The following is a 13,169-nucleotide window of genomic DNA, read 5'->3' as shown; positions in this document are numbered from 1 at the left end:
GTTTAGGGGGCCAGGAGTAAACAGCATAGTATAGGGGCCAGCACAGTGGGGGGGGGGGGGTCAGGAGTGAATAGCACAATATAGGGGGGGGGGACTGAAGGGCACAATACTGGGGTCTGAGGTGGTTTTCCACATGCAGAGTAGCTCAGGGAAGCTGCTGGAATAGATCATAACTCCTGAGCCAATTCCTGCCAGCTCTCCTCCCTCCTGACTCCTGAGTGATATCACACAATCACACATGGGCATCTGAGATAGAAGGGAGTGCTGGCTGGGATCGGCTTTAGACAGTGATGTCAGCTGTGTGCCGCAGCCTGTCAGCTATGTGTGATCCACCGTTCATCTGTTTGTGATGAATAGCAGATCATGGCAGAACCCCTGGGGACCTTTTGCGGAACCCTAGGCTTCTGTGGAACCCCGGTCGAGAAACACTAATTTAGATGTTCCTGATATGATAGGAATAGTTAAAGCACAGGGGAGATAAGATTACATAGATAGGGTAGGTTATTTCACTACATTAGCCTACTGGACACAACAAGAAAATAAAAAAAAATTTTAATAATTTTAATAATAAAAAATGTAAAATACCAGCTGTACCTCATAATATAATGATAAGTACAATATGTTCTATGTCATAGGTCTTCTCTTAAACACAGTGTGCTTACGTTACATCAGTCTTTTTTTAAAGAAACATGCACCTCTCACTGCATCTGCTGTTGCAAATATGACTTTTTTAAAAATTCTTGTATTACCCGTTGCCACACCCAGACAGGCAAACTAGAGTAGCTTCTTCAATGGAACACAGTTCTGGTTACAGCAGTCAGAGATTCAGAGTAGCCATTTTTAAATATTTAATGAAAATTAAAGAAAACAGTGCAAGAAATAATTACAGATAATATATTTAAAATAAACAGACATAAGCAGCATCCAAATAAAACGATTATAAACATGAAAATAGTACTTAAGTGGAGTCCGTCTGGTCTTTAGAATTTAGATCACTTCCAGAGTAATTCCAACCTAATGTTTGCAAGAGTCACTGGTCCGCAAAAAAGTGACTCCTGGTGTTCTTAGTAGTTTCAATAAAAAGCGAGAGCTCCAACTGCCAAATAGAACAGCTTTTTCTTGTCCTGTGGAAGAGTGGCGCTGAGCTCACTCAAAGGGTGTATTAAGGGTGAATGAACCCTTAATGTCACTGTACCCGATAATAACACCAAAAAACATCTTCATTTCACCTCCAGTGATGACTCTGTTGCATTTTCCCAAAATAGTGAAATCTCCCAATGTTCAGTGAAAGTTCACAGAAATTAAAACTCCCAGTTTTGCTTTTCCCTAGGCATTATATCTGCAAGCTACCTCAGGGGATTTCTTCTGTTAGGACATTTGGACAGCAAGTCTGCAAACCTTAAAACTCAAGTGTAGAGCTTGAAACAAAAAATATAAATGTATAGTATGTGATTGTATTGTTCACGCTCGTCTGATCACAAAGCGGAGCTTTCAGTGGACTGATCCTTTCGTTTTCATAACAACCCTTTAATGATCAAGAGTATGTGTTAACAGATGCATTCCTTCTGGAGTATGATCCTTGACTGAACACCCAATGTTCTGCTCATCTTCATGACAAATACTGCCATTCAAAGAATACCCACTAAGCTTTGCACAATTTAAGCTTGTCCAAAATAAATCACTAAAGTTCTAAAATTGACTAAGCAATTTTTCCTCTTGTGTTTCCAAGAACAAACCAAAAAAGCCAACTTCCTATAGAACATTTCTCTAAATAAAACTATTTCCCGATTCTGAATTTTTCGTTCTGCAAAGTCCTTGACTTTCTAATTCTCATACTAGAAAGCATAACCACATAGGTTATGGTGAGGTGGACAAAAAGGAACCTAAACTGAAAGTATTTACAAAAACTAATGGTTTATTCCTCATACTGTTTGAGTTTACTTTGCAAAAAAAGTTTAGGAATTTCCTATTAAATTGATACCCCTTTTGTACCAGAGAATTTTTTGAAGACCAAAAGATATATAGAGATTTTTTTTTTACCAGAGCTAGTTTTGAGAAAAAGTAGTTTTACTGTAAATAAAAAGTATAGTTACATATGTTGAAAAAAGATACACCGTGTCCACAGTTGATCCAGGAGAAGGCAAAAAAATGCAGATAGCTGTTTTAGGCTTGTTGGCCATCATAAATTCAATGTATGTAAACTCCACAGGAATAAAACCTTTATTTTTTGAATAAGTGATATAAATAAGACATGAGGATATTTTCTGTTTTAAGAAGGCTCAACCGTAATTCTTAAATATTAAAAAAATATAGTTACATAGGTTAAAAGAGGCACATGTTGGTCAACTTCTCCTTAAACAAAAAAAAAATGGGGGAGATTAAGACTGGAGAGTCCAAAATCTGGTGCAGCTGTGCATGGTAGCCAATCAAATCCTAACTTCTAGCTTGATCAAATTGACAAAAAACGTGGAAGTTGGTTTCTATTCACAGCTGCACCAGATTTTGCACTCTCCAGTTTTCGTAAATCAACTCCATTGTTTGTATTCTTTTGTTTTTCTTGAAGGTGTTAGGAACTCATTAATTGGGAATGCTTATATCCATAACATGAAAATTATCATTACATAGGTTGAAAGAGACATGTGTCAATCAACTTCTCCTCAAGCCTTCATTTGGACATGCACTTGGGGGGGGGGGTGCGCAAATGAGCCCCATTTTGTTGCTCGCCCACTGCCCCCCTTAAGCTGCAAAAGGCAGCAGATGGGGGTGTTTACCCAACATGTAGCGATCAACTGGTGGAAAGCCTGCCAAATTGCTACACATTCTGGCAAATGGGAAAGCGCTACAAACTCCCTGCAACTGTGTGCAATGCACACGGTTATGACACATTTGTTGGCAAAGATGAAGTTAAAACAAGCAGTGAGGAGGCATCCAATGTATAAATGCATAAGTGGTCCATGTAGTGAATTTGGTGTTGAGTTATTTACTTTAAGGTCATCACCGAGGACAAGGGGTCACTCTTTACATCTAGAGGAAAAGAGATTTCATCCCCAAATACGGAAAGGTTTCTTCACAGTAAGAGCTGTGAAAATGTGGAAGAGACTCCCTGTCAGGGAAGACCAGCCAGTACTCAAGATGGCCGACGGAGAAGTCGACCTGTGACCTTAGCCTCTGCCAGAACACCTTCGGTGCACCTGTGTGCACATTACCAAGAGGCTATTTAAACTTGGCCTGTGCTTGCATCCACTGTTGTCCGTTCTACAGCGTTCCCGTGTGTTCCTGCCTGCTTTACCCGTGATACCTGCACCTGTTTACCGTCCCGGCTTGCCTCTGACTCTGCTACCTGCTGCCTGCATCTGACACGGCTTGTTCTGACTCCGCATCTGCCTGCTCCTTCTACTATCACACTGCCAGCCCGTTGCCGACCCTGCCTGCATCCAGACTACGCTCCTGCCTCCGCTTCTGCTCCTGACGTTCCCGCCAGTGTTTGACCCGGCTTTCCTGACCTGCATCTTCCGCTCATTGGAGAACCCTGCTCCAGCACCGTGCCACCTGCCACTGTTCTACATTACAGTGAAGACGAACTGTTTGGCACTTGTGCGACTCTGCACTTCTGCTCCTCCTGTCTACTCTATCAGGGGGCCAGAATCAGAGGAGCAAGAGAGGCCATTCCCTGCATATCAGGCTCTACCGTCAGGTACGTGACACTCCCTCAAGAGCTGGTTCTGGCCAGCTCGGTAGATTGCTTTAAAAAAAAAAAAAGGCCTGGATTCTTTCCTAAATGTATATATTATAACTGGATACTAACATGTATAGGTAAAGGTGATCCAGGGAATATACAATTGCCTATCGGGCAATCAGGAAGGAATTTTTTCCTCTTTTATTGGTTGAACTAGATGGACATGTGTCTTTTTTCAACCAGACTAACTATGAAACTATGAAAGTATGTTACATCGCTTCCTTACCAGTAGCCTCTTAAGCAATGTCTGAATGTGGATCGGGCTTCAGAGGAAAGGAGTATTTAGACGCACTTCTAAATCTGCCTTACAAAGGGAAAATTATATGTATTCCTTTGTTTTTCTTGAAGGTGTTAGGAACTCATAATCTGCTGATACATATATTCATGAATATAAAAAATATAGTTCCATAGATTGAAAGAGACAAATTTTGGTCAACTTCACCTTGAAAAGCAAAAAGGTTTATATACTTGTGCTTTTCTCAAAGGTGTGAGGGACCAATGAATTGGGGATACTTATATCCAAAAATTGTAAAGTCTATCATTACATAAGTTAAAAAAGGTATATGTTGGTCAACTTCACCTTAAAAAGAAAAAAAATGTTTGCATCCTTTTGTTGGTCTCGAAAGTGTGAGGAACCCATTAATTGGAATGCATGTATCCATAGTATGAAAATTATTATTACATAGGTTGAAAGAGGCATATGTCGATCAACTTCACCTTAACAATAAAAACATGTTTGTATTCCCTTGTTTTTCTTGATGGTGTTAGGAACTCATTAACTTGGGGATACTTACAGTATATCCATAACTATAAAAAATATAGTTCCAAAGGTTGAAAGAGACACATGTCGGTCAACTTCACCTTGGTATGAAAACATTTTTGCATCCTTGTGCTTTCCTCGAAGGTGTGAGAAAGACAAAAATTGGGGATTCTTATATCCAAAATATAAAGATTATTATTACATAGGCTGAAAGAGGCATATGTTGGTCAACTTTGCCTTAAAAATAAAAATAAAATGTTAGTATTGTTTTGTTTTTCTTGAAGGTCTTGCGAGCGCCTGAATCGGGGATACTTGTATCCATTTTTGCTGTAGATAGGTTAAAAGAGACATATGTTGGTCAATTTCACCTTGAAAAGAAAAAACATGTTTGTGTCCTTGTCCTTCCCTTGAAGGTGTGAGGAACACATGAGTTGGGGATATTTATATCCAATACGCAACATTCCATCATAGAATCTTCAGTCTTCCTCTTTAATTTAGTTTCTGAAGAAATCCCATATCTAAGATGCTAGTTAACAGTTGAATATATTGCTTGATCGGAAGTAGGTTTAACAGCAGCATAAACAACTTGGTTATCAGCACTTGAAGGGTTCTCTTTATTCCTTTTTCCAGCACCATTTTGGAATGCTTCCATGTTTAAATGAGCATAGACAGTGCCCCCAAATTCCTAGAGCAGAAAAACTGTGTTATTTAGAATTTATAATAGTTCACCATTAGGGATTCCGTAAAACAATTCGAATAAGATTTCCCTCCCATTTACTTATTTAGAATCCCACCTCTCAGAAGTTTTACTATGATTGGTAGCTGCAGATGCAATTTTCACTTTTAGCCACACCTGCTGGAAATGCATGGAACAGCAGCATTACTATTCAAATATAATAGTGTGACACAGGAGCCACGAGTCTTCCCTGCCTGCAGAACACAATGATCACTGCTGGTGACTATAACCGCAGGCAGTAGTCGCATATAAAAAAATCAGACAAGCTGGTTGTACCCAAGTTGATCCATGGATCGACTTGGATACAATCAACCTGCCCATAGATTAAAGCCTCACCTTTGACCAACATTTGAATGAAACAGTAACTATGTGTAACAATACATTGTTACACTGTATTGACGCTTGCAGAATTTCTACAAGTGTCATTCCTCAAAGGGGCATCTGCATTTTTATATCCACCCCTGTTATGCAATGCAATTTCTGGCTATTAATTTGACAAGCAGTATTTGCCGGTAATAGTGGTGGAAAGAGTGGCGACAGGGTGTAGTTAGCAGCAAGTAGGGATGAGTCGAACACCCTCCTGTTCGGTTCGCAGCAGAACATGCGAACAGGCAAAAAATTTGCAGAACACACCAATACCGTTAAAGTCTATGGGACACGAACATGAATAATCAAAAGTGCTCATTTTAAAGGCTTATATGCAAGTTATTGTCATAAAAAGTGTTTAGGGACATGGGTCCTGCCCCAGGAGACATGTATCAAAGCAAATTTTGTTTTTAATAACGGACATTTTTTTTTTTGGGAGCAGTGATTTTTTTTTAATGCTTAAAGTGAAACAATAAAAATGAAATATTCCTTAAGATATCGTGCCTGGGGGTGTCTATAGTATGCCTGTAAAGTGGCGCATTTTTGCCGTGTTTAGAACAGTACCACAGCAAAATGACATTTCTAAAGAAAAAATTGTCATTTAAAACTGATCGCAGCTGTAATGAATTGTCGGTTCTCGGCAATATAGGTAAAACTCATTGAAAAAAAGAGCATGGGATCCCCCCAGTCCATTACCAGGCCCTTTGGGTCTGGTATGAATATTAAGGGGAACCCCGAACCAAAATTAAAGAAATAATTGCGTGGGGGTCCCCCTAAAATCCATACCAGGCCCTTCGGGTCTGATATGGAAATTGAGGGAAACCCTGCGCCAAATTTTTTTTAAAAATGGCATAGTGGTCCCCCCCAAAATGCATACCAGACCTGATTTTAAGAGGAACCTTGCACCAAAATCTATCCTTATCGGAGCACACAACCTGGCAAGCCGCAGGAAAAGAGGGGGGGACGAGAAAGCGCCCCCCCCTCCTGAACCGTACCAAACCACATGCCCTCAATATGGGGAGGGGGCTTTGGGGTAGCCCCCCAAAGCACCTTGTCCCCATGTTGATGGGGACAAGGGCCTCATCCCCACAACCCTTGCCCGGTGGTTGTGGGGGTCTGCGGGCGGGGGACTTATTGGAATCTGGAAGCCCCCTTTAACAAGGGAACCCCCAGATCCCGGCCTCTCCCCGTGTGAAATGGTAACAGGGTACAAATGTACCCCTACCATTTCCCCAAAAAAGTGTCAAAATGTTAAAAACGACAAAACACACCTTGGGACAAGTCCTTTATTGAAAAATTAAAAAATAAAAATGTCCCACGATGTCCATTCATCTTCCATCACGCCGCCTGGACCGAAAAAGAAAAAATCTGCAACCGACTCACCTCCATGGGAGGCTCCTGCTGTCTGATGCATCTTGGCTTGTGACAGCTCTTATATAGCTGAGAGCGGGGCAACCCGGTGATGTAACCGGGTGACCCTGCCCCCTCTGACGTCACGGGACTTCCCCATGGCTTCCCCGTGGTGTCAGAGGGGGGCGGGGTCACCCATTTACATAACCGGGTTGCCCCGCCCCCTCTGACGCCATGGGGAAGCCATGGGGCAGTCCCTGTGCATCATAGGGGGGTGGGGTCACCCGGTTACATCACCGGGTGGCCCCGCCCTCAGTTATATAAGAGCTGTCACAAGCCAAGACGCGTAAGACGGCGGGAGCCTCCCATGGAGGCAAGTCGGTTGCAGATTTTTTTTTCTTTTTCGGTCCGGGTGGAGTGATAGTAGAAGATGAATGGACATCATGGGACATTTTTATTTTTTTATTTTTTAATAAAGGACTTGTCCCAAGCTGTGTTTTGTCGTTTTTAACATTTTGACACTTTTTTTGTGAAATGGTAGGGGTACATTTGTACCCCGTTACCATTTCACACAGGGGGAGGCCGGGATCTGGGGGTCCCCTTGTTAAAGGGGGCTTCCAGATTCAGATAAGCCCCCCGCCCACAGACCCCCACAACTACCAGGCAAGGGTTGTGGGGATGAGGCCCTTGTCCCCATTAACATGGGAACAATGTGCTTTGGGGGGCTACCCCAAAGCAACCTCCCCATGTTGAGGGCATGTGGCCTGGTACGGTTCAGGAGGGGGGAGCCGCTCTCTCACCCCACCGTCTTTTCCTGCGGCCTGCCAGGTTGCGTGCTCGGATAAGGGTCTGGTATGGATTTTGGGGGGGATCCCTACGCCATTTTTTCTTTTTATTTTGGTTTGGGGTTCCCCTTAATATTTATATCAGACCCAAAGGCCCTAGTAATGGACTGGGGGGGTCCCATGCTCTTTTTTTTAGTGAATTTTATCTATATTGCCGAGGCCTGACAATTCATTACAGCCTCAATCAGTTTTAAATGACAATTTTTCCTTTAGAAATGTCATTTTGCTGTGGTACTGTTCTAAACACGGGAAAAATGCGCCACTTTACAGGCATACTATAGACATCCCCCAGGCACAATATTTAAAGGAATATTTAATTTTTAAGCATTAAAAAAATCACTGCTCCCGAAAAAATGTCCGTTTTTAAAAACATTTTTTGCATTGATACATGTCTCCTGGGGCAGGACCCAGGTCTCCAAACACTTTTTATGACAATAGCTTGCATATAAGCCTTGAAAATTAGCACTTTTGATTTTTCATGTTAGTGTCCCATAGACTTTAACGGTTTTCCGAATTTGCCCCGAACACCACATATTGTTTGTGTTCGCAGAACATCCGAACAACCAAAGTTCGGCCCGAACTTCTGCTCAGGCCAAACCGTTCGCCCATCTCTAGCAGCAAGTTGAAGATACAGTATGTCCTGCAAACATTGTTGAAGTTTTTTTAGGCCACCATAATTCCTAGGCTTGAAGCAATTCCAGCTAAAGTTAAAGCCAAAAAAAATCTAACACTAAACCTACACCCAGTCCCATACTAAGCCTAATTAATCTAACCTTGTAAAGAAAAGATTGATATACTTAGCTACTCTGAAGCTGCTCCAGTTGTGACCCGCTGCCCAGTTAACTCCGCAGTGCCTGTGGTAATGGGCATGAGCGTCTTGAAGGACTTGAACCTGCCCCACCTGCTAGCTAATTGCACACATTCAGGCTGTTGGGCCCGTGGGCCCATCAGGCTTTTGAGGCACAATATAGAACTACCAAGAGGCAACCTGAACAAGTGGGAGTGGTCCATACCAACCTTCCTTCCCTCGAAGCAAAAGTTAATTTTGCCACCGCTGCAAGAGGTGGTCTGGTCCCTGACTGTGGGGGCTCAAAGGAAGCTACAAGGAGCCACGGTAATGATAGAACCCCACTTGGATAACGTGACACCAGGAGAATTGAATTGTTGGTGGGCCGTAACTTATCTAGGGTTCACCACGGAAGGGTGTTGATACAGCTCATCAACCTAGGAACAACTCCAATCTTGCTGTCCAGGCACGGTGCTTTGACCAACAAATACGCTGTATCTCCCCACTGCATCTATGAGACCCAACAAGGAGTTGAGGTGGTATGTGCCATGTATTCTTGGGAAGTGACTCGATACAAGTCCTTTTTAAAACAGCTGCATATTACCTTTAAAGACTTCTCCTTACCTCAAGAGTCTACTTCATCAGCTATTGAAGAAGCATGTATTGGTGTTCGCCACAAACCCTGAAGATCACTGATTCACCAAGACCGTTGACCACCCTATTCATACAGGGGGAGCACCGCCATCCAGGAGCAAAACCCTCACATTCCCCCAACACTATGCCAGGATATCAAGGAGTTACTTCACAATATATTGCAAGGTGGGGTGATCCAAGAAAGCCTCAGTCCATGGGTCTTGGTGTGCAAGAAAGAAGCAGCCTACAGTTCTGCGTGGACTATCATAACCGCAGGGATGCTTACCCCCTCCCACATGTTGAGAAATCCCTAATGGCCCTTGGACAGGCTAAGTTCTTTTTAACTTATCGACTCATATAGTGACATCCCTTTAAATTTCTTTGTTGAGTAGAGTTTTACCTTTGCTCCAACAACCCAGCTCAATCCTTTTATGCTACTCAAGAACTTAAACAGGTTAATTCGGAACCTCATGGTCCAACGTTATTATAGTATGAAACCTCAACGACAGTCTGGGTCTAACATAATGGACATTGCTCCCTCCCCTGACCATTCTATAGATTTCTTGGATACCATTGACAAGAGTACACTTCAACAGCTTGAAGAGTTGTATGCTGAAAGTGAGTCCACTATCTTTATACCCCTACACCTAATAGCCTCCGCCTGTTCAGCATACTTGGTTTTAATCCTACCCATGTCAAGGGACCGTATTTGAAGAGTTTTTATCAGGTACAGTGACCTCTTAGTTATTTGTAAGAACAGCAACTCATCCAAACAAAAACCTTAGCCCTTCAAAATTTGAAGCTCTTAACTTCCTTATGTTCAACTTGCATGTTGTTATTAAGTCTGCTGACAAAGGGGGGCGCATAGTGATGCAAAATAGGACAGATTATCTCACTGAGGCCCTGTAAATAAGTATGAGGCTGCTTTCTTGGATAAACCAATTCATAAGGTACTGTATTTTTACCATTTGCCGAAGGTTCACAAAGACCAGAATAATCCTCCCAGTCACCCTATTATTGGATCAATGGATCAAGGCAACTTGAACTGTCCCATCGGGTTATTGTGAACTGTTGCTCCCTTACATTAATATAAGTTTTCTATTGCAACTGACTGTGTGAGTTATTGTTGATGCAGCATGTTGCACCTAACCTACGTAGATGCTGATTGGCCAATGAAGGAGAAGCAGCACACCGATGATTCCATATCTATGCTCCCCTTCTGTAAGCAGTGTTAGAAGGAAAGCATTGAGCTATACTATGAGTCTGACTGTCTTACACTGATAGAACTCCATCTCCCACTATAATAGGACCCCAGGAAGCTAATAAAAATACAGATTTAAAGTGCTAATACTAGATAGGCAGTAGGTGGTTTAACAAAACAGACAGCTGATAGGTGTTAATGGTGGACATGGTGGTGAATGGAAGATTGTGTTTCTCACCTCTTGACTAGCACCTGCATTGCTGGATCCGACATTTGACATTTCCACTTAAAGAGAAAGGCAATGAATTAAAAATGGAAAAATAAAAAAATGCAAAATAAAAGTGAAAGTAAAAAAAATTGAAAGGAAAAGAAAAGGTAAAAAAGAAGATAGGAAAGAAAAGGAAAAAATAGAGAAGGAAAAAAAAGAGGAAAAGAAAGAGGAAAGGAAAGGAAAGGAAAGGAAAGGAAAGGAAAGGAAAGGAAAGGAAAGGAAAGGAAAGGAAAGGAAAGGAAAGGAAAGGAAAGGAAATAATGATTAGGTTAAAAAACAAATGTTTATACTCTGCCCCTACCGTTACCATGATTGCTTGGGGCCCTTGATGCATGGTTCACAGGCGAAGGTAAAGACTTTACCCTGGAAAGACGTAAATGTATTGGATTAAAAAAAAATAAACACATAGACTGTCATTGTTGATTTTCCTCTACAAATACTATATGCCTGGCTGATTCTCTGGGTTCAAAACATTATAAGCCACTGTCACTGAGCAAACACACAGCAAACACACAATACGCAGAGCCTCTGATTTGCCACTTCAGAGGTAAATAATAATCTATATATTTATTCTGATTAAATACTGCCAGGCAACTGGCATTTCCAGGAGGTCAGCCTACAGTGAAAGGGACAAATGTATATTTAACTGGATAGTAGAAAAAAGATCTGTATTTATATCCAACAATAAGATGACATTAACATTGAAATACTTACCTCTCTTTCTTTTTACAAATTACACCTGGCAATAAAATATGAAAAGAATATTATTATCCTAGTGACAATTTCATTGTTAGACAAGTACATAAGTCCTTATATGCAATCTTATTAAATTACGCTTTAAATGCTTTAAAGAGGATGATCAGTACTCCTCCCACATCATTGATCTCCACTGCAAGAGAAACAACTGATTGAAGAATATAGTATATAAACAGTAAAAAAGGGAGGACAGACCATATTGGCCCGATAAAGAATGAGGAAGGACATCTGGTTACAAAGGATGGGCAGATGGGGAAGGTATTTAATTTATTCTTCTCCTCAGCCTTCACGAGGGAATCGGGGGGCTTCAGTAACCAAAACTGCAGTGTTTGTCCTCATGACACATCACAGAAAGCACCCTCATGGCTAACAGAGCACAGAATTTGAAATAGACTTAGGAAACTTAACATTAATAAATCACCGGGACCAGATGGCTTGCAACCTAGGGTACACAGGGAACTCAGTCAAGTAATTGCCAGACCATTATTCCTAATTTTTAATTACAGTCTACTGACCGGAATGATACCAGCTGATTGGAGAAAAGCCAATGTATCACCAATATTTAAAAAAAGGGCCAAAATACATCCCTGGGAGTTACAGACCAGTTAGCCTAACATAGATAGTATGTAAGCTCTTGGAGGGGATGATAAGGGACTATATACAAGATTTTAGTAATGAAAACGGTATCATTAGCAGTAATCAGCATGTATTCTTGAAGAATCTTTCTTGTCAAACCAATCTATTAGCCTTCTATGAGGAGGTGAGCTGCCATCTAGATAAAGGAAGGCCCGTAGACATGGTGTATCTGGACTTTGCAAAAGCATTTGACATCCCCATAAACGTTTACTGTACAAAGTAAGGTCCTTTGGCATGGACCATAGGGTGAGTACATGGATTGAAAACTGGCTACAAGGGTGAGTTCAGAGGGTGGTGATAAATGGGGAGTACTCGGAATGGTCAGGGGTGGCAAGTGGGGTCCCCCTGGGTTCTGTGCTGGGACCAATCCTGTTTAATTTGTTCATAAACGACCTGGAGGATGGGGTAAACAGCTCAATCTCTGTATTTGTGGACGACACTATGCTAAGCAGGACAATAACTAGGATGGAAAAGGACCTGGGGGTCCTAGTAGATGATAGGCTCAGCAATAGCATGCAAGGCCAAGCTGCTGCTAACAAAGCAAACAGAATATTGGCATGCATTAAGAAGTGGATTAACTCCAGGGATAAAACGATAATTCTCCCACTCTACAAGACTCTGGTCCGGCCGCACCTGGAGTATGCTGTCCAGTCCTGTGCTGGAAATGGAGCGAGTACAAAGAAGGGCAACAAAGCTAATAAAGGGTCTGGAGGATATTAGTTATGAAGAAAGTTTGCGAGCACTGAACTTATTCTCTCTGGAGAAGAGATGTTTGAGAGGGGATATGATTTCAATTTACAAATACCGTACTGGTGACCCCACAATAGGGATAAAACTTTTTTGCAGAAGGGAGTTTAATAAGACTCGTGGCCACTCACTAAAATTAGAAGAAAAGCGGTTTAACCTTAAACTAGATAGAGGGTTCTTTATTGTAAGAGCGGCAAGGATATGAAATTCCCTTCCACAGGCAGTGGTCTCAGCGGAGAGCATCAATAGTTTCAAAAAACTATTAGATAAGCACCTGAACGACCGCAACATACAGAGATATACAATGTAATACTGACCTATAATCACACACATAGGTTGGACTTG

General features: G+C 41.7%; 1 protein-coding gene across 2 annotated transcripts in view; it reads right to left on the bottom strand.

The window, feature by feature from the left end:
• Positions 1–835: 835 nt before the first annotated feature.
• Positions 836–13,169, bottom strand: part of LOC141133520 (uncharacterized) — a 151,511-nt gene continuing 139,177 nt past the window's right edge. For both annotated transcript variants that reach the window (XM_073622947.1, XM_073622946.1), the window contains 4 exons: positions 11,400–11,424; positions 10,987–11,048; positions 10,653–10,699; positions 836–5,181 (listed from right to left, as the gene is read on the bottom strand). In XM_073622947.1, the coding sequence (XP_073479048.1) occupies positions 5,023–5,181; positions 10,653–10,699; positions 10,987–11,048; positions 11,400–11,424 (293 nt within the window). In that variant the 3' untranslated portion in view covers positions 836–5,022. The remainder of the gene's footprint in view (positions 5,182–10,652; positions 10,700–10,986; positions 11,049–11,399; positions 11,425–13,169) is intronic.

The sequence above is a fragment of the Aquarana catesbeiana genome, linkage group LG03 (genome assembly GCF_042186555.1).
Source record: "Aquarana catesbeiana isolate 2022-GZ linkage group LG03, ASM4218655v1, whole genome shotgun sequence".
Taxonomy (NCBI): domain Eukaryota; kingdom Metazoa; phylum Chordata; class Amphibia; order Anura; family Ranidae; genus Aquarana; species Aquarana catesbeiana.
This window is presented reverse-complemented; position numbering and strand designations above follow the sequence as displayed.